This window comes from Myotis daubentonii, chromosome 2, assembly GCF_963259705.1.
Source record: "Myotis daubentonii chromosome 2, mMyoDau2.1, whole genome shotgun sequence".
Lineage (NCBI taxonomy): Eukaryota > Metazoa > Chordata > Mammalia > Chiroptera > Vespertilionidae > Myotis > Myotis daubentonii.
In genome coordinates this window covers 61,820,978-61,848,651 of record NC_081841.1, presented here as the reverse complement: position 1 = coordinate 61,848,651, position 27,674 = coordinate 61,820,978, and the positions used below count along the sequence as shown (strand labels likewise).

Here is a 27,674-nt window from a genome sequence, read left to right as displayed (position 1 = left end):
CCCGCAGGCCCTTTCTATAAATAATTTTAGTACAGCTGTGTTCAGCACTGTATGTTTGATCTTTGGCTACACTGCATCAGCGTAGTTGAGTAGTTGCAACAGACACCATATGACCCACAAAGCCTAAAATACTTACTCCTAAACATGCACGTATTAATCAGAAAGGGTCCACTGTATTTGCAGCTCTCAGTTTTGGAGATTTGGTGCCCCAGATTCATTACCCTAACCCAGTGATTTTCAACTGGTGAATTTTGAAAACATGCAATACCTGCCCTGGCTGGCAGCTTGGTTGCACTGTCGTCCCATACACCATGCTCTGTGGGTTCGATTCCCCGGCAGAGCACATACCTAGGTTGCAGGTTTGATCCCCGGTCAGGGTGCATATGGGAGGCAACCAATCGATGTTTCTCTCTCACATATTTTTTCTCTCTCTCTCTCTCTCTCTCTCTCTCTCTCTCTCTCTCTCTCTCTCTCTCTCTCTCTCTCCTCTCTCAAACATATCCTTGGGTGAGGATTAAGCGGGGGGAAACATGCAGTACCTGGCTGTTTGGTCAGGAGCACTGACCTCTTTTCCCTCAGATTGTCAAATAAAAAATGACAGCAGCCAACACAATAGCCGTCTGGTGTGAATGAATCAAAATTATACCTATTTTCTGTCAGACTTGCAAAAAATACATATTTTAGTGTGCTGTAAAATTTAGTAATTAGTTTCTGTGTGCCATGAGATAAAAAAAGATTGAGGATCACTGCCCTAAACCAACTGGGTGTTCTTTGTAAATTCATTTCTATCCTGTCAGCAAAATCAGCACTCCTAGAGAAAAGTTGAAGGTGAGGGCTACTCTGGTTCAGAATAGCATGGCAGGGTTTGGTCGGGAATTTGCAGAATTTGGAACAAAGAAAGGAAAGGCATCCCAAGTCAAGAACCACGTGATTGTAAATGCGTAAATGAAAGCGTCAATCTAAGAGACAGCAAGCAAAATGGCCAACTGATCTGGCATTGAGGGCACATGGGCGAGGGTAAGGGAGCCAGGCAGAGAGGTTGGGGTTTACTGGGGGAGGCAGTAGGTTACTCTTGTGTGTTTCTGAGAAGAAGGAAAGATGAAAGCACCGCTTTAGGAAAGTGGTTCTAAGAGGAGGTTGAAGGGGACTAGGAGAGAGAGCAGACAGAGATACCCAGGGGAACAAATCACAGAACTGGAGGTGTGAGGTCCCGAGGGCCAAATAGAGGATGGAAGCAGAAAATAGTCACGGAAAGGAAATGAACAGGAAGCTAGATCATATAGGCCACATGTAAGCCATGCATGTAAGAGGTAAATCATGAATTATTTCAATTATCTGTTTAAATATGTCTCTTCACGTAGTCGTTAAGCCCCCTGAGGGGAGCACCATGTCCTGTGCCTGGCACATAGCAGACAGGAAGCTAGTACTTATGGGGTGAAAGGAAGAAAGGGGTGTAATGGACAGAGTGGAGGGGGACAGTGGGGACAGGTGGACATTGTGGACGGTCAGTGGGTGGGAGGGTAGGAATGAGGAGCTTTCATGTGAAACATGTTGAACTTGAGGCGAGGCTGTCTGTATGTTCTTTTCAGGCCAGCGAGGCAAATGACATCTAAGCAGCCAAAACCAACTTGGTGAACGAATGGCTCAAGGTTACCTCCATTTCATAGTTTTTTGAATGTAGATTATATCCAAGTTTACATGCCCTCTGTCTTTTAAACACACACATACACACACACACACACACACACACACACACACTTTATCACTGAGGAGCCAAGACTGAGAACGCTTCCTCAGACCGGATCTGTGGATTCGTTTCAGCGTCATTCCCTCCCTACATGGCTTTGCCTCCCAGCTTTGCCTGTGAGCAGAGATGTACCTACATCTTTGCACGACTTCCTCCCTGTGTTTACTTTTGATTTGAAAATGATGTTTAAGGCAAAGGAGAGCGCTTCACATCTTTATTGGAAGAAGTTGGGAAGTTTAAAACCAATTTAGACCCCTGCGTATGTAAACTCCCTCTCCCAACTTTAATGAATCCCTTTGAAAACTTTTTAGCCTCTAAAGGAAAACCTCAGGTCTAGCCATTACTTATTGGGACTTAAAAAAATGGGACCACAATTTGCTGGCTTTCTGAGCCGGCAATTCCATGGAAAAGGAGATGAGGACTGGTAGCTTTTCCTCCCCATCAAAGCTTTAAATTAGAGTCGGCCCCTGAACAACACGGGTCTGAACTGTGCAGATCCACTTCCAGGCAGGTTTTTCCAAGGAATATTCAGTGGGCCCTCTGCCTCCCCGGGTTTCTCAGCCACGAATGCAACTGACTACAGACTGGAAACCGTTGTGCAGCGGGGAGCCCACAGGTGCAGAGGGCGGACTGTGCGTTGTGCACTGCTGTGCTGCACTGCCAGATGCTGAGTGGCTCCTCCTCCCTGTTCCCATTTTGCAGTTGAGCAAATGGAGGCCCAGAGGGAGTAGGCCATTTTCTCGACTTCCACCAACGCGCAAGTGTCACAACAGGGACTAGAACCCAGGTCTCTGACACTAGTTCAGGCTCTTTCTGATCCAGTGCACCGGTTAGCTTCTCTCCAGGGTGAGACTAGACGTCATCATCCCCGTTTGAGCTGTGGCATAAATTTGAGCAGGGGACCTCTACCCACCAGGCTTCAAGAGGGTGAGACGAAGCATCTGAGGAGTAAGTTGCTTAGGCAGTAAATTTTCTAGTCTCACTCTGACCCAGTAGACCAGCCGTGGGCAAACTACGGCTCGCGGGCCGGATCCGGCCCATTCGGCTGTTCTATCCGACCCGCGGAGCCGAAAGAGCGGAGGGTTCTCTTGCTCTCCCCTCCGTTCCTTCACCAGCAGCAGTGTTAACATGTATTAGTTCACACAAACACTCCATCCATGCTTTTGTTCCGGCCCTCCGGTCCAGTTTAAGAACCCATTGTGGCCCTCGAGTCCAAAAGTTTGCCCACCCCTGCAGTACACCATTGGCCAGATTGAAACACGATGCTTCACACTCATCACTGAGAGCCTGTGTGTGGTGTTGGGTGCGATGGTGGGAAAGATCCCCAAAGAACCAGCTCTGCGATGCTTAGGAAAACTCCTGCTCTCGTTAGCGGAGCACCGTGCCAGCGTCCGCGGCGTGTCTGCAGCGGGAGGGAGTGTGGAGAGGCTGTCAGCTCGGGGAAGCCTTGTCTCATCATTGAGGAGGAGTCTGTTGCCTCCTGGCGGGCATCCTTTCTCCCCCACCCTTGCTCCTTCTCGGAGACTGGACCCGCTCGGCAGGCCCAGATTGTACAGAGGACAAAAGTTTATTGTCACCAGGACCTTCATAATGAAATCAGTCTCTTCCCTGGCTCCCCCAGCTCTCCTTCCGCCGCTCCTCGGAGAGTTTGCCCAGTGGTGTGATTTATAAAGGCATTTTCTTCACAGAACCCCCAGCGCCGAGTTCGTCCCTGATGCGGCCCAGCTCTCACCTTCTGTGCCTGGTTCATTGGTCCTGGGGCCAGAATCCGGCCTCGGACTCGACGCCAGCCAGTGCCCCTCCTCCCCGGCCCTTTGTGCCTGCGCTGCAATGGCGGCGCGATGCACGCTGGCTGGCACTGAGGTCTGTGTCCCCACCCGCAGCCCTCGGCGCCCGCTCAGGCCATAATTTGCTGGCAAGCATCTGTGTGAGGGAGTTGAAACAACAGTTTCTCAGAGCTGGCCTTGTGGCTGCAGGTCCCCGCTTCTGCGCCTGCCGGGGATTTTGCTCTTGTGTAAAATCAGTGTTCTTGGTGCTCTTTGTCCAGCCACATGGGGTGAGGAGCAAGTGGGGGCGGGGGGAGGGCTGTAGCTTCTTCACCCCTGGCTTCGGGCCAGCAGCTCCGGCAGCTGTTCCTGGGCTGATGGGATTTATAGAGCGAGCGAGGGCCAAAGAGGAAGAGAAGTCCATCGTGTGAACGCGAGATTGCTTCCAGATGGTTCTGGTGATGAGTAACGCACACCAGAATTCTTTCTCTAAGCAAAGCCTTTCCAGCATCTATGATGGTCTTATTTCAGGGGACAGGCGGGACCGTAACTCGAGATGGCCTGGCTTCTAACCAGCTCACAGCTATGGGAGGCAGGCTGCCCGGTGCTGGTCCTCGCTCTGCCAAGATTCTGGGGCCTTGGGCAAGTCCCTGCCTCGGTCTCTCATTTCTTTGTCGAATGCTTCCTTTGCCCCTCGCTGCTGCCCGCTGCGGCGGGTGGGGGTGGGCTGGGCTCTGCCTTTCGGGCTTCCGGGGAAAGACCGCTTCCCGTAGGCAGATTCCACAGAGGGTGACCTTCCATTTTTATCCCTTGCAGCCCTTGCTCTTTATGATTCTAACTTGATGACACAGCAGGGTAATTTTCCCTCCTGCGTTTCCCTGAAAACTATGAGCAAATCAGGATTTTCCACTGGGAGCAGAGTGGGGTCAACTACATTTTTTCCTTTCAGCACAGGGAACCTGCTCTGTGTGCGCTCTAGCACGGCAGCCTCTCGCCACATGTGGCCTTCTGAGTTACCGTTGGATAGCAAATGCCTTTCCCGGTCGCGCTGGCCCCGTCTCCGCTGCTCAGCAGGTACATGCGGCCCCTGGCGTGGACAGTGCGGTACAGGCCGCGTCCTTCACCCCAACAAGTTCAACCGAGATAACACAAGGGTGTGGGTCTAGGTGGGCTGGAGGACGGTGCACGGAGCCGGCTGTAACTAAACATCCCAACGGCAAAGAGGTTGTTTTTTAAAAGAAATGAGAGGACAGCTGCCCTGGCTGGGTGGATCAGCTGGTTGGAGCGTCATCCCTTACACCAAAAGGTTTCGGTTCTATCCCCAGTCAGGTCAGGACGCATACAAAAGGCAACTGGTCGATGTTCTCTCTCTCTCTCTCTCTCTCTCTCTCTCTCTCTCTCTCTCTCTCTCTCTCTCTCTCTCTCTCGTCCTCTGGCGAGGATTTTCTTTAAAAGGACAGCTGAGCACCACCAGGGAGAATGTGGTGTGGCCACATTCTCTGACTTCTGCACCCACCCCCCCTCTTTTAAGCGAGAGGTTGGGATTGGGGCCGACGCCATAGAGCAGCTTGTATTTGAACCGAAGGTCTGAAATACGAGAGGAGTTCTGCTGGACTCGGAGTCACCGGGGGATGGAGTGACCACTTCTCAGATGTTCAGGGACATCAGTCCTTGTGTTTAGAGATGATTCGTCTCCAGCGGTCACTCATGGGTCAGCGGGAAGACCCATCTCATTGGCCCTGGTCAGCAACGCCCCTCTCCCCCAGCTCTCGGCACTTCCCTTCCTCCTGCTCCCCCTGTTACTTCTTGGGGAGCATCTCAGACCCTGAGGATTGGGTTAGGAAGCAGCTTCACTCCCATTCTGTGTGGGGTGACCTTTCTTCTTGGCTGAGCCTGGAGCCCAGCTCCGGGGAGAGCCACCACCCAGGGCGTCGGGCTGCTCACCAGCAATCCAGACATTTCTCCGAAGAGCAGCTCTGTGGAGGCAGCGCGAGCGTGGTCTGGAGCTGCTGGGTCGAGCTTTATAAATATTGCAGATCCAGCTTCCATCTTGCTCTTCATTGCTCTTTCCAGCGCCCGCTGACCGCGCCGCCAGGCAGGCTGCAGGGACGTGGGTGCTTTATGAAGCCAGCGCCAGGGCCGCACCGCATTTAATAGAAATTGATTTATTGAATCAAGCACAGAAGCCCTGTTACAGAAACCCCAGGCTGTGCCCTCCAGAGGGCCACCGAAGAAAGCAGCCCCAACTGACGCTCCTCATTAGCTTCTCCCCGGGTCCCCAGGCAGTTTTTAAAGGGATAGTGTCCCTCTTTTGGACCTGAATTTATATGTTGGCCATGCCTGTGGGTCTAATTAGCTCAGCATTATTAGTCTGACTGGGAAAACCTGCGTTTTCTAGCAGCTTGACTCTTGAGTTTTAAAGCGTAATTGGAAAATTCATACCCTGTCCCTTTCCCTCTTTTTGTCTTTAATCACTTCTAGCCCGATCTTTGGGAACGCACCTGCAGGGGCCTCTGCCTCGCAGTGCTGGGCGCGGGAGGGCTGCCCCGCCCCGCCCCGTGCGAATCGGGGCCTGCTGTGGAGCCACAGGCCTTGCGGGAGGCTTTTCAGACTCACCGGAGAAATAACACATTTTAATTTTATAATGACTTCACCAGAAAGCAGGCCTTTCTGCAGTTAACCTGGTATTAATATCCTCCCGGCCACTTGTATTTTCATAATTTAATGATTATGAGCTACCTTGGCAGCAATCTGGGGATCTGACTTTGTAGAGGAAGGAGGGGCGTGGAGGTCATTTTAGAGAATTTTTACCCCAAAACCTCAACAGATTGTCCAGGATGGGGATTGGCTGGGTCAGAGACCGGGCGCCCAAAATGTCCCCCCACCCCCACCCCCCTTCCAAGTTCCTGGAGCTAAAGCCAGAGCCGCTGGGCCTCCTGTGGGAGGGGCCTCTCGGGGCCCGGGGCCCAGATGATGAATGTTTATTTGCGATGTGCATGTTCTGCATCTTTTCAAGATTTGCAGCTCTAGCTGCAGGAGCAGCAGGGAAGAAAGGCTGCCTGCTGTGTGCAGCACATCTCCTGACAGTGATGAATGACTCCTTGCTCCCAGCCTCCTCCCCGCCGCTCTGCCCAGGAGGCTGTGGAAGCTCTGAGGTCTTTACAAATGGCTGGAAACCGAGACAGACAGGCATTGTCAGGCCCCGTAGCGGAGAGAGAAAGGAGGTGCCCAGCCAGCTTGCTCCCTATTGATGGTCCGTCACCTCTGTGCGTTAATAGGAACCGTACGTGTATCACCCCTGACGTGGCCAAACCGCCTCCAAGCCTGCCTTTTGCCCTGAGGCCCTTGAATAGCCACGGCGTTTATCCGTGCCCACCCATACCCCTAAGCAGAGCCTACAGACCGCCCTTCCCCAGCAACCGCAGTTTGGGGTGGTACAGTCCCTGTGTGGTGCTGACTGAGCTCCAAGCGTTCCAGAGAAGTTTTAAGATGGCATGTGCCTGGGAAAATCCCAGTTAAAATAGCCAGTATCCTTGTGGCCACGGAACCCAGGGAGCATGTATTTTATATTCAGCAAAACTCTTTGCATTCCTGCTGCGTACTGAATATGGAGGAGTGGGTAAGGACCATCCCATGGAGCCAGGCCGCCAGCTGGGTCAGTCCCCAAGCAGGACTTGGACAAATTCTGTCGCCGCTCCCTGCCTCAGTTTCCTCACTTATTAATGGGGCAAATGATAATGCCTAATAAGAGGTTGTCATGAGTCAGTATGGCCAAGGGCATTGAACAAAACCTGGCATGAAACAAATGCTGTATGTGTCTAGTAATAGAATTATTAGGTAACTAGAGGCCCGGTGCATGAAATTCATGCACTCGGGAGAGCGGGGGGGGGGGGGGGGGGTCCCTCAGCCCAGCCTGCACCCACTCCAATCTGGGACCTTTCTGGGATTGGGCCTAAACCGGCAGTCGGGCATCCCTCTCACAATCCAGGACTGCTGGCTCCTAACCACTTGCCTGCCTGCCTGCCTGATCACCCCCTAAGTGCTCCCCTGCCAGCCTGATTGACACCTAACTGCTCCCCTGCCGACCTGATCTCCCCCAACTGCCATCCCTGCCCTCCATCTTGCGAGGGTGTGAGGGTCAATTTGCATATTGCCTCTTTATTATATAGGATAGGATTACAGAGAGCAGAAGGGTCAGCAAGACCTGAGCTTGCCTCAGGAGGTTCAAACCTAATGTGTGTTGAGATGCTTGTTTTTCAAGGTAATGAGACCCTAAAAAACAAAAAGAAACAGGGGGCCTGAGGGAAGGTCAGGGTGTGCTGACCACCTGTGCAGGTCACCCCCTGGCGTGCCCAGAGGGACTTCCATCCATGAGAAGAGACACCATCAATGTGATAGGAAGCCGACTTGAGCCAGCCCCTCCCCTGGCTGCCGCTGGGTAGGGTGTTTTTGGTTTTGTTTATTTGAGAAGCTTTTGGGGTCCATACACTGACTTTTTACTTCCTTTCTGAGTCCTCGCTGCTGGCCCTTTGACAGTGTCGCTGCAGCCCTCCTGAGCCAAGGGCTGGGATGCCAAGCCCCCCCAGTGGCAAAGCAAGGCCTCACGTCCGAGGGGCCGTAACAGACAGGACTGTGCTGGTGTCACAGAGGCGACCAGCTGGTCCAGCTGGCTTCCTGGAAGTCTAGGGACCAATACAGTTTCTACCTGTAAATCTAGTTTTAAAAATCTCAGGAGTGGGGGACGTCGATCTGTTGGAATTTGTGAATAAATAACTAGAACAAGACAGGATACAGGGCTTATAAAAAGGGGGTTAGAGAGACGGCCACATGGGTGTGCTAAAGTGGACCGTTGTTTTTAAGAGAGAGGTTGGGAATGGGGCCAACGTCATAGAGAAGCTTGTATTTGAACCGAAGGCCTGAAATATGAGAGGAGTCCAAGGGGTTTGAGGGCAAGGGGGGTGGGGGAGGACATTCCCAGCAGCGGGCACTGCACCAGGAGAAGCCCAGAGGCAGGAAAATGAATGCGTGTGTGGGGAGTGTGGAAGCTAGAGGTAATACTGGAAATAGCAGTCAGCATGGAGGACGGGGCCCCAGCTGGGCTGCAGCAGGTCCTAGCGTCCTCCCCCCACACCCACTATGCCAGGCTTCAACTCATTATTTATTACTTCATGATGGGGATCCCAGGGGAGGTTCAGAGCCGTGGGTGGGGGTGTTGGGTCAGGGGAGGCTTGGGACAGTCATTATTTGCTAATCAGCATGGAAGTATCAGTGTTTTCACTCCCCTTACGCACTTACACTGATGTACCGGCTGGGTGACAGTCCTGGCGCTGGCCTAGCAGGATGTGCGGAGGGAAGGAGGAGGGCACGACGTGAACTGTCGGACTAGGTCAGTCTGTTGGAGGAGGCTGCTGGGGACCTCGGAGTGGCATGCTAAGCACGGCAGTGCTGAACAGCTCTGCGTTCCGCCCAGAAGGCCTCTAACCTCTGTGAAGGTCGGAAGTGGCACACACCCACGCCCCCGGGCAGGACTGTGAAGCTGACAGTGTATTGGAAGGACAGATGGTTCAGTCCTCAGCCTGTGTGTAAGATCCTGTTTTTGAGGAAATTCCAGAGAAGTGAGCGCTTCAACACTCCCACGGATGTCCAGGTACACTGCAGCTCTGCCAGGGAATCGGGCTCCTGTGTCCAACCTACGCTCCTCCGGCTACAAATGGCATTCTTCCCAGAGCTTGGGGACGTTTCCCCCTTTCCCGGCCACCCCTCCCCTGTCCTCCGGGTTTCGGAGGAGGACAACCCAGCGTTGCTGATTTCAAGTTGAACAACCCACAGAGGTGCTGACCCCATAGCCTGTGGGAGCATCTTCCTCAGAATCGGCTGGGCGCTGGTTTAAGACCCCTGCTTCGCCCAGGAACCCACATACGAGGGTCGGAGAAGCGCCGTCCCAAACCCCGAAGGACCTCGTGCTACCTACCAGCATGTTCCTCCTGCCTGCGGGCAGGGACATCAGAGACCTCCTCCGAGCACGGCTACGCCTGCTCCTTGCTGAAGACCTGGATGCAGATCCTCCCAAAAGAACTGGCAGTGCCTGTGACACATTCACTTTCGTTCTTCACCTTGTTGCTCTGGCCAAGGCAATGAATGAAACTCTGCCGGCGTCTGGGCTCTGGTTCCACGGGGATTAAATCCGCGCGCCAGCCTCCCAGGGTAACCCAGCGCCTCTGTGCTGTGCTCAGTAGCTTAAAGGACAGAATGCAGGGCTTTATCGCTGTGGGGTTATCCAGCTTTGCCGTGGGTCAGGCGTTGTGTTGGACATCAGAGATATAGGCAATGAGAACTCCCTGCCCTCCTGGTGCTTACAGTCAGGTGCAGGGCAGCACCAGACATGGATGGTTACAATCTCACACCAAAACTCGTAGAGAAGTGCTTACCCACAGTGAGGCTTTCCCGTGATCCCTGTGTGTCCTTACACACTGACCTTGGGCAGCCTGAGGCATTCTTAGGGTGGATGTGATCAACAGCGTGCAGAACTGATGGGTTGGAGAGCATTGGACGGCCCGGCCCTTTCACAGGTTTATGACTTTTGCCGCCTGCTTATCTTCCTACTGGTGCTTGGGAACCTCTTGGTCTGCCTGCGTGGGCCTGAGTGCGGAGGGGGCCATGGACTGGACTGGCAGTGAGGACAAGGCGTGAAAACTCAGGTGCCAACAGTGGGCCAGAGCCCAGCAGAGCCTCTCATTTCTCCTCTTGATGCTTGTGCCCAGCGCCTGGGTGGTCGTGGCCCCAGGCACAGGACAGACACACAGGGCAGGTCCGGAGACCACGCTCCCAGGCACCCAGCTGGCTGGTTACTCGTTCCTGTTCATCCTGGGCAGTGAGACCCTCTCCCATTTTGCTTAGCCCTTCCGGGTGGCCTTGGGTCACCCTGTGAGCCACTGGGCATTTACGTGTGAAGATTTAGTCTGACTTTATTACCAACCAAACATCTTGAAAGCCAAACCTCAGGTTAAACCCAATCCTACAGGGCCCTTGTGCACCTACCATATTGTTAAGAGAAGGAAAAGCCGCGAGGGTGGTTTATTTGAACTTCTGTGGGACTTCTCAGTGTGAAACCCTGGGGTGGGGGCGAAGGAGACTTTCATTTCTTTTTTGTGATTTACTCCTGGGATGAGGACCAGTGATTTAGCATTGCTGCTGCATAGCATGCCAGTTTATTGGGTTTACACAGATCATAGCTCTTCAAGGATGGGCAGGGCCCGTGGTTAGGAGCACAGGCTTTTATTGGGGTGGACCTGGACGTGAGCTTGGCCTCTAGTTTTCCTAGTTGTGCAACCTCCATTTTCTCATTTGTGTTGTGGGTTAATGTTAATGACTGTCCTACAAGGGTGTTATACGTAAATACGTTTTAAAAGCATAAGTGCTTGGAGCAGTGCCTAGAGCAAAGCAAATATACGATGAATGTTGGATATATTGGAATTCTGTTGTGTGAGGGGTGAGGGAACAGCAGGCAGTGGGACATCTGCCGCCTTTGTAGTCCTCCATCTAGACCAGCAGGGTCTGGGTGTAGAGCCAAGAACTCCCCGTGGTGAAGACGGGCGCCATCGCCCAGGCCTGTGCTGCTCTCCCTGGGGCGTGAGTCATGTGGGGGTAGGCAGAAGATTCCAGAAGAGAATGGGAATCCTCAAGTGAAACATCTGTTTTGCAGTTAGGGGGGAGGGGGGAAATGGGTATTTTTTTGTGTGTGTTGAAATAAATGTTAGTTATGCGTGTGCTTATGCAAAATGTTCGTGCCTTTTTGAGCTAAAACGAGAGTTGAAAAGCATGGGTGCTTACCTTGAGATACTGGAGCCCCGCGCCCTGTGGTTTTTCCAGTTCAGGGGCACGTGAATGGAATTTTGAACCCAGTTAGGACAGGTTAGAGTCCCGTGGGCGTGAGAGAGGCTCCTCCCAGGGGACCCTGCAGGGCTTGGTGCTCCAGGATACAAACATCTATCCTTGTTACCAGAGTGAGAGCTTCGTGAGGCTGGACTGCAAGTAAAACCCTCTTTGTAGAGAACCGTCTACTTGCTCTTTTCTGCCCACCGTTCGTGGATAGGGGTCAATGTTGGTTATCTTCTGATTTGTACATATTGACGTGGTCTCAGACAGCATAAAGGCCAGTGTGGGTGAAGTTCATGTTTGCTTCAGAAGGAATGGTCCCTGAGAAAGTAGAAATACTTCCAAATTTGTATGCGCATACAGTAAGGATCTTTGATTCACACCTGTGGGAGAGCTAAATGTTACCGATTAAAATAAGCTGTCCCAGACACGTGCAAATACACCCAAGTGGATACTGAATCAGAAATAATTTCCAAATCTGAAATTTCCCTGGAAGTCATCTCGAATATTTTTTTTAATTTTTTAAAATATATTTTTATTGATTTTTTACAGAGAGGACGGGAGAGGGATAGAGAGTTAGAAACATCAATGAGAGAGAAACATCGATCAGCTGCCTCCTGCACAGCCCCTACTGGGGATGTGCCCGCAACCAAGGTACATGCCCTTGACCGGAATCAAACCTGGAACCCTCCAGTCCGCAGGCCAATGCTCTATCCACTGAGCCGAACCGGTTAGGCATCCTGAATATAATATCTTGAAACATTATTGGTTCTGTTTTATATGCATGATTAATTATATTTTCAGAAGACTGATTCAAAGCATTCTTCTATGTGAGTCTTTTTCCACTGCTAACTTTGGGCCCATGAGTCAAGAGATGATCTTTATTCATGTTATATATTCCCAGCACCCGTGCTAGTGCCTGGCACATAGTAGGTGCTCAGTCAATATTCGTGAATGAATCCATAGAACCCATTGGTCCCATCTGGTCCAAGCCTGAGCTCCTGATTTGGTGCTGCATAGTAGGAGCAGGTTCTGTTCCTCTCCCCAAGTTTTCATCTGTGGGTAGGGACCCATTAGTGGGTTGTGAATTCAATTTAGTGTATGGAGACAAGCATTTTAAACAAATTAAGTAGCATAGGGAGAAAAAAGGATCACATGGTAAGTGTAAATATTGTTTTTGAGATGTGTTTGTGAGTACACTGGGTTCCCAAGAATGATACATTTATTACCAAGGTCAAAAACTGTGAACTCTGCTCTAACCCAGTCTGTTGTCCCAGAGAACACAGACCAGTGAGTGGAGAGTGAGCCCTATTGCCTCTTGCTATCATCCAGAGGCTTTGGTAGGAAGAGGCGTCTTTAGGCCAAAAGAGAAGAATGGTCACGGCTCCCCGAACTCCAGGCAGCACCTGGTTCAGGCATGCTGACAGGAGGAACGGGACGGGCAGGCATGTTCCTTAGGGCTTGTGGGTTGGACCTACTAATCAGGGGATTTCCTCAAGGTCAACTGCAAGGTCAGGGAACAGAATTGGGGTCCCATTTTGGAAAAAGTTTTCCTGGAGAGACAGCTGGAAGGTTTTTCTCATCACAGCCAGCCAGGCAGACACAAGAGGACTACGTTACACCTACCAGCTCTCTCCAGTCGTATCACCAAATATTAATCCCGCCATTACAGGTCGTGCATACGTTTGTGCCTGAATCCAGACTGCTGCACTATATTAGCACAAGCACATCAGCTTGTCTGATAGCTTAGGGCCCACAGGCTTCAATTAATTTAAATGACCCTCCACGGACCAAAGGGAGAAAACAAAATAGCATTTGTCGGTGGAGACTTGGCCTCACAGGGAAACATATCCAGGAATCTAAGATCAGTAGATTCAACACAATTTCTATCAAGATACCAATGGCATAGTTCATAAAGTAAAATATCTCAAAACCACAAAAAACTCCCAAGTAGCAACAGCAATCCTGAGAAAGTAGAACAGAATTTTAGGAATCACACTACCTGATATCAAACTATACCACAAGGCTACAGTATTCAAAACAGCATGATTCTGGCTTAAACACAGACATATAGATCAATGGAACAGAACAGACTGACCAGAAATAAACCCCTGCCTTTATGGTCAATTAATACTCGACAATGAGGCAAGAACATACATTGGGGTAGAAGATAGTCTGTTCAATAAATGGTGTTTGAACAATTGGACAGATATGGGCAAAAGAATGAAATTAGACCACCTTCTTACAATGTACACAAGAATAAACTCAAAATGGATTAAAGACTCTAATGTAAAACTCAAAACCATAAAAATCCTAGAAGAAAACATAGGCCGTAAAATCCAAGTCATTTCTTGTAGCAATATTTTTTTTTCTGATATGTCTCCATGGGCAAGGGAAACAAAAGAAAAAATTAACAGGACTGCCTCAAACTAAAAAGCTTCTGCACAGCAAAGGACCTCATCACCACAATGACAGGGAAACCCACTGACCGGAAGGACATATTCACCAATGATACACCTGATGAGGGATTAATATCCAAAAATAATAAATAACCTGTTATACTAAACACCAAAAAATAAACAGTCCAACTTTAAAAAATGGGCAAAGGACCTGAGTAGACACTTCTCCAAAGAGGACATACAAATGACCAATAGACATATGAAAAGATGCCCAATGTCACTGATCATGAGAGAAATGCAAATTAAAACCACAATGAGGTATCACCTCACACCTGTCAGGATGGCTGTCAACAAAGAGGTGTTGGTGAGGACCCTGAGAAAAAGGAATCCTCATTGCACTGTCGTTGATTGGGAATGAAGACTGGTGCAGCTACTGTGAACAGCAGTATGGAGTTTCCTCAAAAAATTAATAATGGACGCCCTAGAGTTTGGCTCCGTAGATAGAATGGCAGCCTGCGGACTGAAAGGTCCCAGGTTCGATTCTGGTCAAGGGCACATGCCCTGGTTGCGGGCTCAATCCCCAGTAGGGGGCGTGCAGGAGGCAGCCAATCAATGATTCTCTCTCATCATTGATGTTTCTAACTCTCACTTCCTCTCTAAAATCAATGAAAATATATTTTAAAAAACAATAACGGAACTGCTTTATGACCCAGCAATTCTACTTCTGGGAATATATATGAAGAAACCTGAAACACTGATACAAAAGAATATATGTACCCCTATGTTCATTGCAGCATTCATAGCCAAAATTTGAACATAGCCCAAGTGCCCATCCATAGATGAGTGGATAAAAAGGCTGTGGTACGTTTACACAATGGAATACTACTTGGCTGAAAAAAAAGGAAATCTTAACCTTTGTGACAGCATGGCTGGCCCTGGAGATTATTATGCTAAGTGGAATAAATCAGAGAAAGACAAATACTATGTGATTGTACTCATGAGGAATCTAATGAACAAAATAAACAGACAAAATATAGAAACAGACTCACAGATACAGAAAACAGACTGGCAGCTGTTAGAGGGGAGGAGGGTTGCGGGGTTGGGTGGCAAAAGGCTTAATCGCCAAAATAAAACAAAACCTCATAGACACAGATGACAGTATAGTGATTACCAGAGGGAAAGGGGGTGGGGGAAGGTAGAAGAAGGTGAAGGGGGGATAAATGGTGACAGAAGGAGACTTAACCTTGGATGGTGAGCACACAATATCATATACAGATGTTGTACTATTGAATTGTACACTGGAACCTATATAATTTGACCAGTGTCACCCCAATAAATTCAATCAAATTTTAAAAAATTGACCAAAGACAAATTTAAGAAATTTCAGGGGGTTTCTTAGCTGTGAATCTTTGAAACCAGGACATTAAAAAGGGGCAGGGGGGGGGGGGAGGCCTAATAAAATGCCCAGGTCTTCTTGCCCTGAAAGAAACACCTGTGCATGGATATTCGTGCAGCGAGAGGGAGAGGGTGAGGGCCGCCAGCTGCGGGGCGGGTCCTGGAGCAGGAAGCAGCCTCGCTCTGAGGCTGGGCTGGTCTTTGTGTCGGATTCCTTTGGAACCGGGGCGGCCGGCCAGGAAAGGGAAGCATGAGGTGACTGCCCACCCTGTGCTGCTTTTTCCAGGAAGGCCTGGGGGGGGGGTGTGGAGAGAGGCGCGTCGGGAGCGCCTCTAAGGATTCGGTGAATTGCTTAGTTGGGGTCATGCCAAGCTCTTAAAAGCCACGCGTGGCATTGGGGCTCCATGTACGTGTCTGTTCCTGACCAGCCAGGCCTGGGTAGTGTTCCATCCCGGCTCCTGGGGTGCCTGCTTCTGCTAAGATTTGGTTGTGGGAAGGCAGGGGTGGGAACCAGAGGCCTCGAAGCTTCTCCCGCCACCCCACGCAGACCTGCTCGGCCAGCGTGAAGCGGCCCCTGCCTGGGACTTGGCTTCTGCTGTGAAGAAAACGAAACTTCCTGTGGCTTTCACCTCCCTCCTAGGGGTTCGGAGCGGCCAGCTGAGGGGAAATTCTCCTTTCTGACGATTTCAGACCGACCCACAAGCACCCCTTAGCTCTGGGAATCCTTCGGGGACGCTGGTCTGCAGAGCAGAGCCGCGGACGTCTCTGGACAGGCTGCCCTTCGCGCTTTGTGTCCTTGGCGACAGTAGAGAAGCTTGAATGGGGTGTCGGGCGCTCGGCCGGAAGCGGTTTTCCTGTGGGGATGTGCTGCCTTCCTGCCATGGTCACCAGCTCTCTGTGCTCCACGTCTGCGGTGAAGGAAAGACCGAGGCCCTGGGGCCTTCCGAGCCACAGCCTGCAGCTACAGAGGGTGCCGTGTCCTTCCCAGAGACTTTCCCAGACACATGCAGTCCGTCCTTGCAGCCTTCCATGAAGGACGCAGCCCCAGAGGCAGATTCAGTGAGGTCCGGGGACTGTCCCACGGTCACCCAGCCAGTTCACGCGAGGACAGACCGCTGGCCCCAGCCTGGCTTCTTCGTGAGCACAGCAGGGCCGCCAGGACGGGGAGAGCATCCAGGAAGACCGCTTCCCCGGGGAGGAGCGGCGGCCGGCCCTGGCCCGAGGTCGCGAGTGGAAGAATGTGACTGGGTGCAGGCGCGGCTGACAGGATCAGGCAGCCCCTGAGGGAGGAGGCGCCCTCGCTGCCCCGGGAAGAGTCACGTTCTTCTTAAATGACTTTGAAGGGTTGCCGAGGAAATGAAGACTTAGGGAAACGAGTGGTATTTCTGGGGTTTTTCCTAATTAATGGTCACGACTCGGGAGAGCCGGGAGGCTGTGGGAAGTGATCTGTGTGGCTAATGCCAAAGCATGAACGGGGAGCTCCTGGCCTGCGGGTCAGGAAGCCGGCGTGGCTCTGGCTGGGAATGGAGGAAGCCAGCAGAGACGCATGTTCTTCAGTGGAGGCGTGTCTTCGCACGGAGGCCTGAACCGGAGTCAACATGGAGAAAGGAACCCCTGCACATAAACCGCCGTGCTGGGGTTATCAGGAGGAAGCAGTGGGCAAGGTTACGGCTGCTAATTTTTTTTTTTATAACTTATGACTTTCTGCTAATAAGGTGGGGCATAGGTAGGTTTACAGTTATGACTATGCAAAACACAGAACTTATTCTTGCATCATTATTAATTATTGCATTATGTTCTATCCGAACAACTATAAACCTACTTTTGCCCCACCCTGTGTTGGTGATAAAAGAGATCCTAAAATTTTTTTTTTTATATATTTTATTGATTTTTTACAGAGAGGAAGGGAGAGAGATAGAGAGTTAGAAACATCGATCAGCTGCCCCCTGCACATCTCCTACTGGGGATATGCCTGCTACCCAGGTACATGCCCTTGACCGGAATCGAACCTGGGACCCTTCAGTCCGCAGGCCGACGCTCTATCCACTGAGCCAAACTGGTTTTGGCAGATCCTAAAATTTTTTAAAAATATATTTTTATTGACTTCAAAGAGGAAGGGAAAGAGAGAGAGAGAGAGAGACATCAATGATGAGAGAGAATCATCGACTGGCTGCCTCCTTCATGCCCCCCACTGGGGAGCAAGTCCAAAACCCAGGCATGTGCTCCTGGTTCATAGGTCGACGCTCAACCACTGAGCACACCATCCGGGCTGGGAACCTAAAATTTTAATATGAAAGAGAAGTCCAAGATATCACTGATGGGATTCAGCCTTGAATCTCTGCCACAGAAAAGCTTATTAAGACAAAATGAATGGGGAAGTGAAAATTTACATTATGTCTTTAGAGGGAAGCTTGTGTGCAAAGGAGGAAGTGCCAGCTTTCATTCATTTATTCATCCATTCAGCCAGTAACTACTTTGCATCCATAATGTGCCGGCACAGTTACATATACGAAGACATAGCAGAGTCCCTGCTGCCAGGAGCTAATGTTCGGTGGGGGTAGGGGAGCAGAATTTAAACAAATAAATGAATTAATGAATGAGGTGGTTTCCATTTGTGCTGCGATCATGCCAGGAAGGGCTGGAGCGGGAGCAGCAGGAGCACCGAGCTGTTCGGCGAGTGGCCAGAGAAGGAAGGCTCTGTGAGTGACGCCCAGGAGCCAGCCAGGGAGGCCCTGGGGAAGGAACGGCCCAGGCAGAGGGCAGGCCAAGGCCCAGCCAAGGCCCGTGCACATTAACTAAACAGCAAGAAAGCTAGTGTTACGTGCGCGGCGGGATGATAAAAGATGTCAGTTCTGCCCTGACCAGTTTGGCTCAGTGGCTAGAGCGTCGGCCTGTGGACTGAAGGGTCCCAGGTTCGATTCCGGTCAAGGGCATGTACCTTGGTTGCGGGCACATCCCCAGTAGGGGCTGTGCAGGAGGCGGCTGATCGATGTTTCTCTCTCATCGATGTTTCTGGCTCTCTGTCCCTCTCTCTTCCTCTCTGTAAAAGGTCAATAAAATATATTTTTAAAAAATAAAAATAAATAAATAAAATATATTTTTTTAAAAAAAGATGTCAGTTCAATGTGCAAAGATCAGATTGTGGGGGGCCCCGTCGCTGGGTTATACTTTAAGTTGATGGAAAGCCAATGGAGATGTTTAAGCTGAGGAGTGACGACTGTGGATTAAGAGAAAAATGGTGTGGGAGGCTTGCGTACAGCCCTGTCGGCCAGACTAAGAATACAAGCAAAGTTTTTTGTGATGAAATTTACAAAACTGACCCAGAGACAAGGTGCATCCTAGAGTCCAGGAGTGGCTCCTCCTCAGAAGGACGAGGGCACCGGGGGCTGCACGGGGCTCCAGTTCACATGTTCAGAGAAACACTCCAAGGAGCAGCCAGGCCCAGAGGCCCGAAGGGGACGTGCCTGTGAGGAGTGTCAGCTGCGGCCGGCACACCTGAGACCTAGAAGGCACCACAGGAAGCCAGAAGGTGCTTTGCTTTCGTTGTGTAAGCCTATAAATAGAGCAAGGAATTAGGGAGGGAAGAATAGAGCCGCTGCCTGGGGGACGGAGTGCTCATTGATTTGCTCACTTAGTTGAATGTTTGTCAGACACCCATTGACACTGGGCGCCACAGGTAGCAAAACAGACATCTCCGTCCTCATAGAACTTAAGGGGCAGGGGATGAACAGGGAGCAGTAGAGAAAATAAACGCAGTAAAGAAGCAAAATACTTAAAATGTTAGGTGGAGGTCAATGCCGTGGGGAAAAATCAAGCAGAGAAGGGGAACAGGAAATTTGGGGGAGGAGCGTGGTTTTAAAAGAGGCTGTTTTATTACTTGGCTTTTGTTTGGAGCCTAATAGGAAATCCACTGGAGGGTTAGAGGAGGGTAGTGACGTCATCTGACATTTTAAAATAATTCCTCTGGTTGCTCTGAGACTAGAGGTAAAGGACAAAACTGAACAGTTTTCAACACTGTCACTGCCTTCTCCCTCGTCGGGGCACCGTCCTCTCGTGCCTAGATTATTAGAGGCCTAACGGGCCACTGCAATACTGTTGGCAAAAGAGGTGCCAGGACTAGGGTGGTGGCAGTGAAGGTGTTGAACACTTTTCCAATTCTGCATCTGGAAGGTAGAGATGACAGTATTTGGTGTAATGTTAATAGACCAAATACTCAATTCCTATCGTTCCCTTCTTCCGATAAGATCAAGAAGCAAGGAATGGTAGGCTGCTAGCAAGAGAAGTATTAAAAAGATTTGCCACACGCGGAGGCTGGGTCAGGCACATGTACCACCAGAGGTAGTGAGAATGGCTGGGTGAGGAGGGGAACTGGCCGAGAGCCACAGCCAGGGCGGGGGAGGGATGGTTCAGAGAACGCATCTCTGAGGAAAGGCGTTCTGGTGCAGCCACGTGGCCCGGGTGCTGACGGAGCAGCCATGAAGGCCCTCGGGGAAGCAGGTAGGAGTGACTAAGTTAGGATTCCAGAGTCGCTACCAAAACAGATAACGTTCCTGAGAATAACATCAAGGGAAAGAGTGGAAAAGCAATCTGTGAACCGACTGGCGTCATCAGAGAAGGAGGGAGAACATTCCGAAAGGGGGCGGGCAGCATCAGGGCAGTGGAGTCTCCGTGTGGAGGGTGGGCTGCAGGAGGAGCCCTAGAGCCCCTCGCTTCAGGGGGAAGGGTCTGAGGAGCGGCAGCCACAGGAGAGGGTACGATCTGGGCCCAGCTTGGACTCACTCATTGGTCAAGCTCACTTGGGAATCTCCCCCTTTGTGATAGGGTTTCTAGGCTGGATGATCGTGGATGTGCTGACTCAGTGAGAAACTGTATAGTTTCTTTTAGCATTTCAAACAAGATGAGGAAACACTGTGCGGATAACAGCTACGTTGCTTTGTCGGCGGCCGGAAAGCTATGCCCAGAATCTATATAGACACTGTGTCTATTTGAATCAGTGTTTTCAGCCTTTTCAAATCCTAAATCCCTCCCATTCCTGTTGAAGCATTAGTATCTCATTGTCTTCTCTGCTGTTGGATCTCTCTTCTGTGCCTTCCCGCCAGACAGGAATCGTCTTTCAAATTGCACACACTTTCATCCACATGCCTCCTGGAAACGTTATGCACCCTTGTCTGGTTAGCTCGGCCCGGAGGAAGGTCCCTAAGGACTTGGTTCTGCTTCACATTTTTTCCAAATTGTGGAGGAAGACAGCAGAGCCACATACCAAATTTAACGTGACACAGCATAGACGGAGAGCTGGTATTTGGGGTGAGAGGACATGAATTCAGACGCCTCTGGATGGGTTGGATCAATGGACTGAAACCAGCAAGATAAAACTAACGAGGGCAGCAGAGTTTTCCGTTCAGAATGAAGCGCCTGTTGTGTAAATATAAACTAGAGGAGCCCGTGAACCTCTCTTGCCTGTGTCCTCGCAGACTGACGGGCTTTGATTCGGTCGACGTCTTTGTTTGTGTGCTGGTTTTACTCATCATTTCAGTATATGACCCTAAACCACACATACACAGACGCGTGCACATGATGCAAATATAAGCTGCAGCTATTTAAAGAGGAACAAGTCTGCCTCACAGAAGTAACCCTTACTTCCTATGTGGACCACGGCTCAAGTGTTTTCCGTTCTGAGTGCCCTTCTCTGAGGACGCAGACAAGCTCGGATGCCCCGGATGGCCCCGACCACCGTGTTTGGTGCTCAGTTAATAAATATTTGAATGGACAGCGGCTTGGGTGGTTAGAGATGGTGCCCCAGGTCCTGGGAAGAACAGCTGAAGGAGCTGGGAAGGTGGAAACTTGGAGATGGCTCTCATCAAATACTTGCAGAACTCTCAAGTAGAGAGAGACTAGATTATTTCATATATTTTTCCAGAAGAGAGACCAAACATACCAACGACTGGCTGTTTGGGTCGGTGTAAGAATTGGCAGGGGACGTCCTTCAGTGGAGTGGGCATTAGGTGTTAGGAAGGTCCTAGGACAGTGGTCGGCAAACTGGCCCCTTGAGTGTGGCTCTTCCACAAAATACCACGTGCAGGGGGGCGCGCACGTACGGTGCGATTGAAACTTCGTGGCCCATGCCACGGGGCCAAAGAGCCACATGTGGCTCGCGAGCTGCGGTTTGCCGACCACTGTCCTAGGACAATGACTGTCTATAACATCCCACCTGATGGCAGAGGCCAGGGACCGGTATGAGCTGTGCTGAAGGGAGACTTCCTGCGTCTGGGGTACCTAGTGGTCCTTCTGTCTCTCCCAGTGCTTTGCCTTTCGGTGGGTCCAACACAGCTGGTGCCTTGTCTTTTCAGTTTTGCAGAATCCACATGGTGAGGGAAACGATTGCTTAAAAAAGTGTTTAGTGCAATCCTCTGAGGATACTGCCCTGTGTTAGAGAAAGCCCTTTAATTTGGCCCTTTTTTAAGCCTTGAATTTTTTTTCTCATCTCATCTTTTTGTCAATTGGCCTCATAAATATTCATAGAGGAATTGACCCAAAGTAAGAGTTATTCTAAAAATCTTTCTAAGCCTTTCAGCTACGCTTCAAGTAATTATTTGAATATGATCTCTGCCCAGTTATACTGTTGTAAAACTAGTGAGTAATCCGTTTTGGGAGTTATTTTTAAAAATTTAATCAGGATTTCAGAAATCGTAGGATCTGATGTGAAAGAAGAGTCATTTTTCATTAATCTTCGGTCATAAGTGCCTCCATGTCCTGGAGCTCTCAGGCTGCAAGCCTCTGCCTGTCCTGATCGTCTCGCCTCCCCTGGTTGAGAAGGATGGAAGCCATGGCCGAGCTGGACGCGTAGATTCAGGCCCACAGCCCAGACGTGGACCGTAGTGAAGTTTGAACAGCAGGCAGGCCTTTCAGGTGGGCAGAAAGTGGGGTGGCCCTTAAGCTGCGAGAACAGACCTGAGGAGCCTGCTGTCTGTGGGAGAGGCTCCCCGGACTCTGACCGCAGACGCGGTGGCCTGGGCTGCAGCCCCGCCTTTTCTGTTTTCCCTTGTAGACTGTGTAGTGCAGCAGCTGCTAGTTTTGTCCACACGTGGTCACCTTTTGTTCTTTCACCTCATACAGAAAATTCACCTTCCTCTTTTGCCAAAAGTCCCCCTTCATCAAATGCCTGCTGTTCACCCACTGAGAAGTGGACAACAGTGGTCTCCTTGAGTCTCTCCAACTAGAATAAGAAATCCCCACATCTCTTTGGTGTGTTTTCTGGGAAAGTCTAGTTTAGCCTGAGGGTCACTAACATGTGTGTGATCTGGGGAGAGTAACTCAGCATCTCTGAGCCTCAGTCCCCTTGTGTATAAGGTCTTTACGTACGTTTATTATTTTTTTAATAATTATTGTTGAAAGTATTACGTATGCCCCCTTTTTTCCCCATTGACCCCCTCCAGCCCGCTCCTGTCCCCTCACCCCGCCCCAGGCCTTCAGCACCCCATTGTCTGTGTCCATGGGTTATGCATTCAAGGTCTTTGGTTGATTACTTCCCACCACCCACCCTCCCCCGCCTTCCCTCTGAGACTCCACACTCTGTTCCACGCTTCCATGTCTCCGGGTCCACTCCATTCATCAGTTTACTTTTTTTTTTTAATATATTTTATTGATTTTTTACAGAGAGGAAGGGAGAGGGATAGAGAGTTAGAAACATCGATGAGAGAGAAACACCGATCAGCTGCCTCCTGTACACTCCCCACTGGGGATGTGCCCGCAGCCAAGGTACATGCCCTTGACCGGAATCGAACCTGGGACCCTTGAGTCCACAGGCCGACGCTCTATCCACTGAGCCAAACCGGTTAGGGCCATCAGTTTATTTGTTACTTAAATTCCACGTGAGTGCGATCAGGTGATACTTGTCTTTCTCTTACTGTCTTATACAGTATGGAGTTTCCTCAAAACATTAAATGTGGATCTGCCATTTGATCCAGTGATCCCACTTCTAGGAATATAGCCTAAGAAACCTGAAACATCAATCAGAGAGAATGTATGCACCCCTGTGTTCATAGCAGCACAAGTTACAATAGCGAAGATCTGGAAACAGCCCAAGTGCCCATCAGCAGATGAGTAGATAAAAAAGCTGTGGTACATTTACACCATGGAACACTTGCAGCTGTGAAAAAGAAGCATCTCTTACCCTTTGAGGCAACATAGAGGGCCCTGGAGAGCATCATGCTAAGTGAAACAGGTCAGTCTTTGAGCGGTTTTAGGCACTGTAAGCAAGCACCACGCTCAGTGCTTGGCATGGAGAGGTGCTCAGTAACTCATAGCTGCTGGCACTGTTAGTGGGCCTTCATTTATACAGACTCTTCAATCAAGTTACCAGTTTTAACTCTCGAGCCTTTTGTTCTTTATTATTCAAGACCTTAAGTATGGAGTGAAGTCCAGCTACCTTCATGATGAACTGTGCTTAGGACCCCGAAAGATTGAGGGGGAGGGTATTGTACTTTGTCTTTTTATCTATAGCTGTTCACCTTGGTCATCTGTAGGGGAGGGCTCACATTTGATTGAAAACCAGCAATGGCAGAAACAGAATAACCCTTCCTTATCCAGAGTTCTCTTCTATTTTTAGTGGGATTGTTTTGTTCTTGAAGATAAAGATACGTAAGCTAAAATACAATATTAGAACTTACAATTGTCTTGATCCCTCGGGTAACAATTTCAAGATCAATGTCTGTCTTTCAGAGCGATGGTTAATGCAGACCTCATGCTCCTGGAATTCTGGGCCCTGGAGAATTCGACTCCCTGGGCTTGTGGTGGAGTCAGTGAACCGTTTTCTTGCTGCCTTTCCACACCTGTGAAGAGTGCTCTTAGCCTGTCTTTCCGGAGCACTAAGTCATTTCCAGTCATTGATTCTCAAGCTGCTGCCTTCTGCCTCCCATTGAATTTCAGGCTCCTGTGCCTGGACCCCTGGCCCAGCCCCTCTCCCGGTACTGTCCCCACCCGTCTGAGCCTGTCTTCTCACTCTCCACACCTCTTCCTCCATGGTCCCCACGTCCAGCTCATGCTCATTTCAGAGCCTCTCTTAGGCCATTTCCCCCGTCTCCCCTGAGTCATAGAGTCTGTCATCTTGTGGGTCAAGCTGATGGGGCTGTCGCTCAGCTGCATTTCAATGTTCCCTATGACACTTGGTCTACTGCAGTAACTCTCAACCTCGGCTGCTCAATGGACTCACCTGGGAAGCCTAGAGAAGTTCCCGGTGCCTGGTTCCCACCCCCACAGGTTCAGACTTCATTGCTCTGCGGTGTGACCTGGGCAAAGGGATGCTTTAAAGCCCTCCGCGGTGACTGAACCTGCAGTCGACCCACTGGTCTACAGGCCCGCTCAACCCCAAGCTGAGTCTGTGTTCTAATAACAGCTGCTTGTTCCCCAGTGACTTGTGTACTGCAGTGTTTTAAATAGTTCCTGTGAGTATGAAAACATTTAAGGAGCTGTTTCCCCTTTGGGGAAATTGGATAGATTTAGGGGCGGGAGGTTCTGATGTTGACAGTCCAATTCTAGAGCACCTCTGGGCTCACCTGACAACCGCCCCAGCCCGTGCCAGGTCTCAGCTGTGCCAGGCACTGTGCTGAATGCACCCGAAGCTCATCACATTCACTGGCCCATTGGAAGCCTCACAAGCCCGTTTTTGAGCCCGTGTTTGCCCTGTGGTCATGAGGATCCTGAGGTCCAGAGAGGCTCATCTACCTGCCCAGGGCTGCACAGAGAGCAGTGCGGAAGCTGAGCCCAGCCTAGCCCCTGGGGAGGGGCACGTTCACTAAGTAACTTCCTGCTTTCGCTTTGGGGTTGCACTTTTAAATTGGGTTGCATTCTTCTTGTATATCGAGAGGTTCGCTCCCAACTTGCCTCGATATATCGGGACTGGGAGGCTATTTTGCAATTTAGTTCTTTTCATGCCCTCAGGAGACGTTACTTTATTTTTTATTTTTAAATATGTTTTTTTATTTCAGAGAAGAAGGGAGAGGGAGCGAGACATAGAAACGTCAATGATGAGAGAGAATCATTGATCGGCTGCCTCCTACACACCCGCCATGAGAGATCGAGCCTGCAACCCAGGCATGTGCCCTTGACCAGAATCCAACCCACGACTCGCCCGTCTGCAGGCCGACACTCTATCCACTGAGCCAAACTGGCTAGGGCAGGGGACGTTATTTTAGAAAAGCATCTTGCTTATAGAACCTAACCTAGTAGAACCCACCCCAACCTCTACTTCGTCTCCCTAATATTTCTTTGAGGTGGTGAGTAGGCAGTGTCATCCCCGTTTTGAAGAGAGGGGAACTGGTGTGCCAAGTATTAATGATGTCCTCAATATTAGTAATAGCTCACTAATTGGGTACTTACTAAGTGCCAGGCTCTGACCTAAGCTGTTTACATCCTGCGTGATTACCCTCGTTTTCTAGATGAGGAAACGGAGACCTACACAGGTGAAGCGACTTGCCCGGGGCGCAGGTGGTAATCGGGTGCTATGTTCGTTGGCTTGTTTTTAAAATTCCTTATGAGCAAAATTGCAAGACACGGGCTTCATTTGCTCCCCAGCCCTGGCCTCCGCCGTGTGTGCATGGCATCTGGACAACCATGTCTGAAACCATTGAAGCATAAACCGGATTTTCTGTGTGTCGAATGGCCATTTAATAGCTATTGTGAAACAGCATTTTCTGCCAACCTTGAATATCACACTGAGGTCAAGCAGGCTCTAAATATCCCTTCTCCAGCCATCCCCACACCAGGCTGCTTTGGTGTAAACAACCCCCGAAGGTGAGAACTGGCTCTTGGCGCATTTTCACTCTCCATCCATGTCAGAGCTGCGCTGTTTCTCACAGTTTCAGGTTAATGACAAGGCCCTGTCACGATGCTGGGCACTTCATTATCCCATGGCCTACATGCTCAGGACAGGAACCCACCTCCCCTTCTTGCTCATTATGAATGGGCCAACTTAGTTTTTCCCTCTTCAAGCATATAAAACCTTATTTTCTGGTTCATTAACATATGTGCACACACACACACACACACACACACACTTCTGTAGGGAGAGTAACTCTTTATGAAGAAAGAGCTTGGCAGTGTGCTCAGCGGATGGGGTCTCAGGGAAAGGAAAGCACCGAGCAGCCGTGTGCGGGGAGCGGATCCCTAATTGAGTGCAAACCTGTTAAAGAATGTTGTTTATCCCCCACAGGGCATACAAAACCATTGAGGATGATGACTTGAAGTTTCCCCTAATATACGGAGAAGGCAAGAAGGTAGGCATCACCTCCCCCAGACGGAGAACAAGGCTGTCTCTGCAGAGCCAGGGCGGCCTGTGCGTTCCACTCTGCAGCACCTGGTCCTACGGCCCTGACAGCTGAGAGAGTCGCCTCCCGTGTCCTTCAGGCCTCCTGTCCTCAGGGCCCCGTGGTGGCAGGTTTGGGAGGGGTGCGGCGAGCTCAGGGGGGGAGAGTCAAGTTTTGTGAAAATTGCATTTTGTGCAACATGACCACTTTCACGTACATCAGCGCATCGTGCGTCTGACAAGCCACAGGCAGGCAGAGCTGGCGGACGAGGCAGCTGAGACTCGAGGTCAGAACCGCTCAGGCACAGCCACGCAGCTGCAAGGGGTGGTCCCCGACGCGGAGCCGGGGCCCTCTGCCTCCTCGTGCTCACACCCCACCTGCAAGTCTGCTTCTCCACGTGGCCTGTGGGAGGGCACCCAGAGCCTTACTGTGACGAAGCTCTAGGACCTCAGGGACCCACGCGCGTGCTGGGACAGCACAGAGCACTCCTCACCCGCACCCAGGCCCCGTCAGCCCCGCACGCTGAGCAGCGGGCACTGCTGACGCGGAGGAAGCTGTCGTATCAGAGGGTCTGTGCGCGGAGCCTGGGGGAGGCTGCCGTCCGGGAGCGGAGATGAGGTGGCTCTGAAGCCAGTTCCCAACAAACACCAGAACAAACACCTTCTGAGTCACTGCATTCTTCCTGCAAACAGAGACGTTCCAGCCAGGGGCTGAGAGTGCCAGTGAGGAGTGAAGAATGTGGCCACTTTCAGAGGAATGTTCAACTGACATTTTCCCAGCGTTTGATCGTTTTTAGCAGGAGGAGCTGACTCATAAGAAAACTGGAGGATGCCTTCCTGAGCAGAACTGTGCGTGTGTGTGTGTGTGCGCGTGTGTGCGTGTGCGCGTGTGTGTGCGTGTGAAACGCGTGTGTGCATCTGTGAGAGAGGGAATGAGTCAGTTAGATTTGAGAGCTGCATGGAGCCCAGCGGTGATTCCATGGGAAGGCATTTCATGGAGGGAAGTGAAACATGACTGTCTGATCCATTCAGCGACCACTTTTCAAATGAACTTGCCCCTTTCCTGGAGACGGGACAGCCACCTCGCAGTACATGGCTGAGGATCGTGACAAGGCAGGGCTCTGTTCCCGAGAGAAGTGCTGGAACCTTTCCGCACCGGGGGTACCATTAATGCGCTCGCTCAGCCCAGTGCC

General features: G+C 50.7%; 1 protein-coding gene across 3 annotated transcripts in view; it reads left to right on the top strand.

Annotated features, from left to right (window-relative positions):
* Positions 1–27,674, top strand: part of PPM1H (protein phosphatase, Mg2+/Mn2+ dependent 1H) — a 235,934-nt gene that overhangs the window by 166,553 nt on the left and 41,707 nt on the right. For all 3 annotated transcript variants that reach the window (XM_059683480.1, XM_059683482.1, XM_059683481.1), the window contains exon 7: positions 26,389–26,452. In XM_059683480.1, coding sequence (XP_059539463.1) covers positions 26,389–26,452 — 64 coding nt within the window. The remainder of the gene's footprint in view (positions 1–26,388; positions 26,453–27,674) is intronic.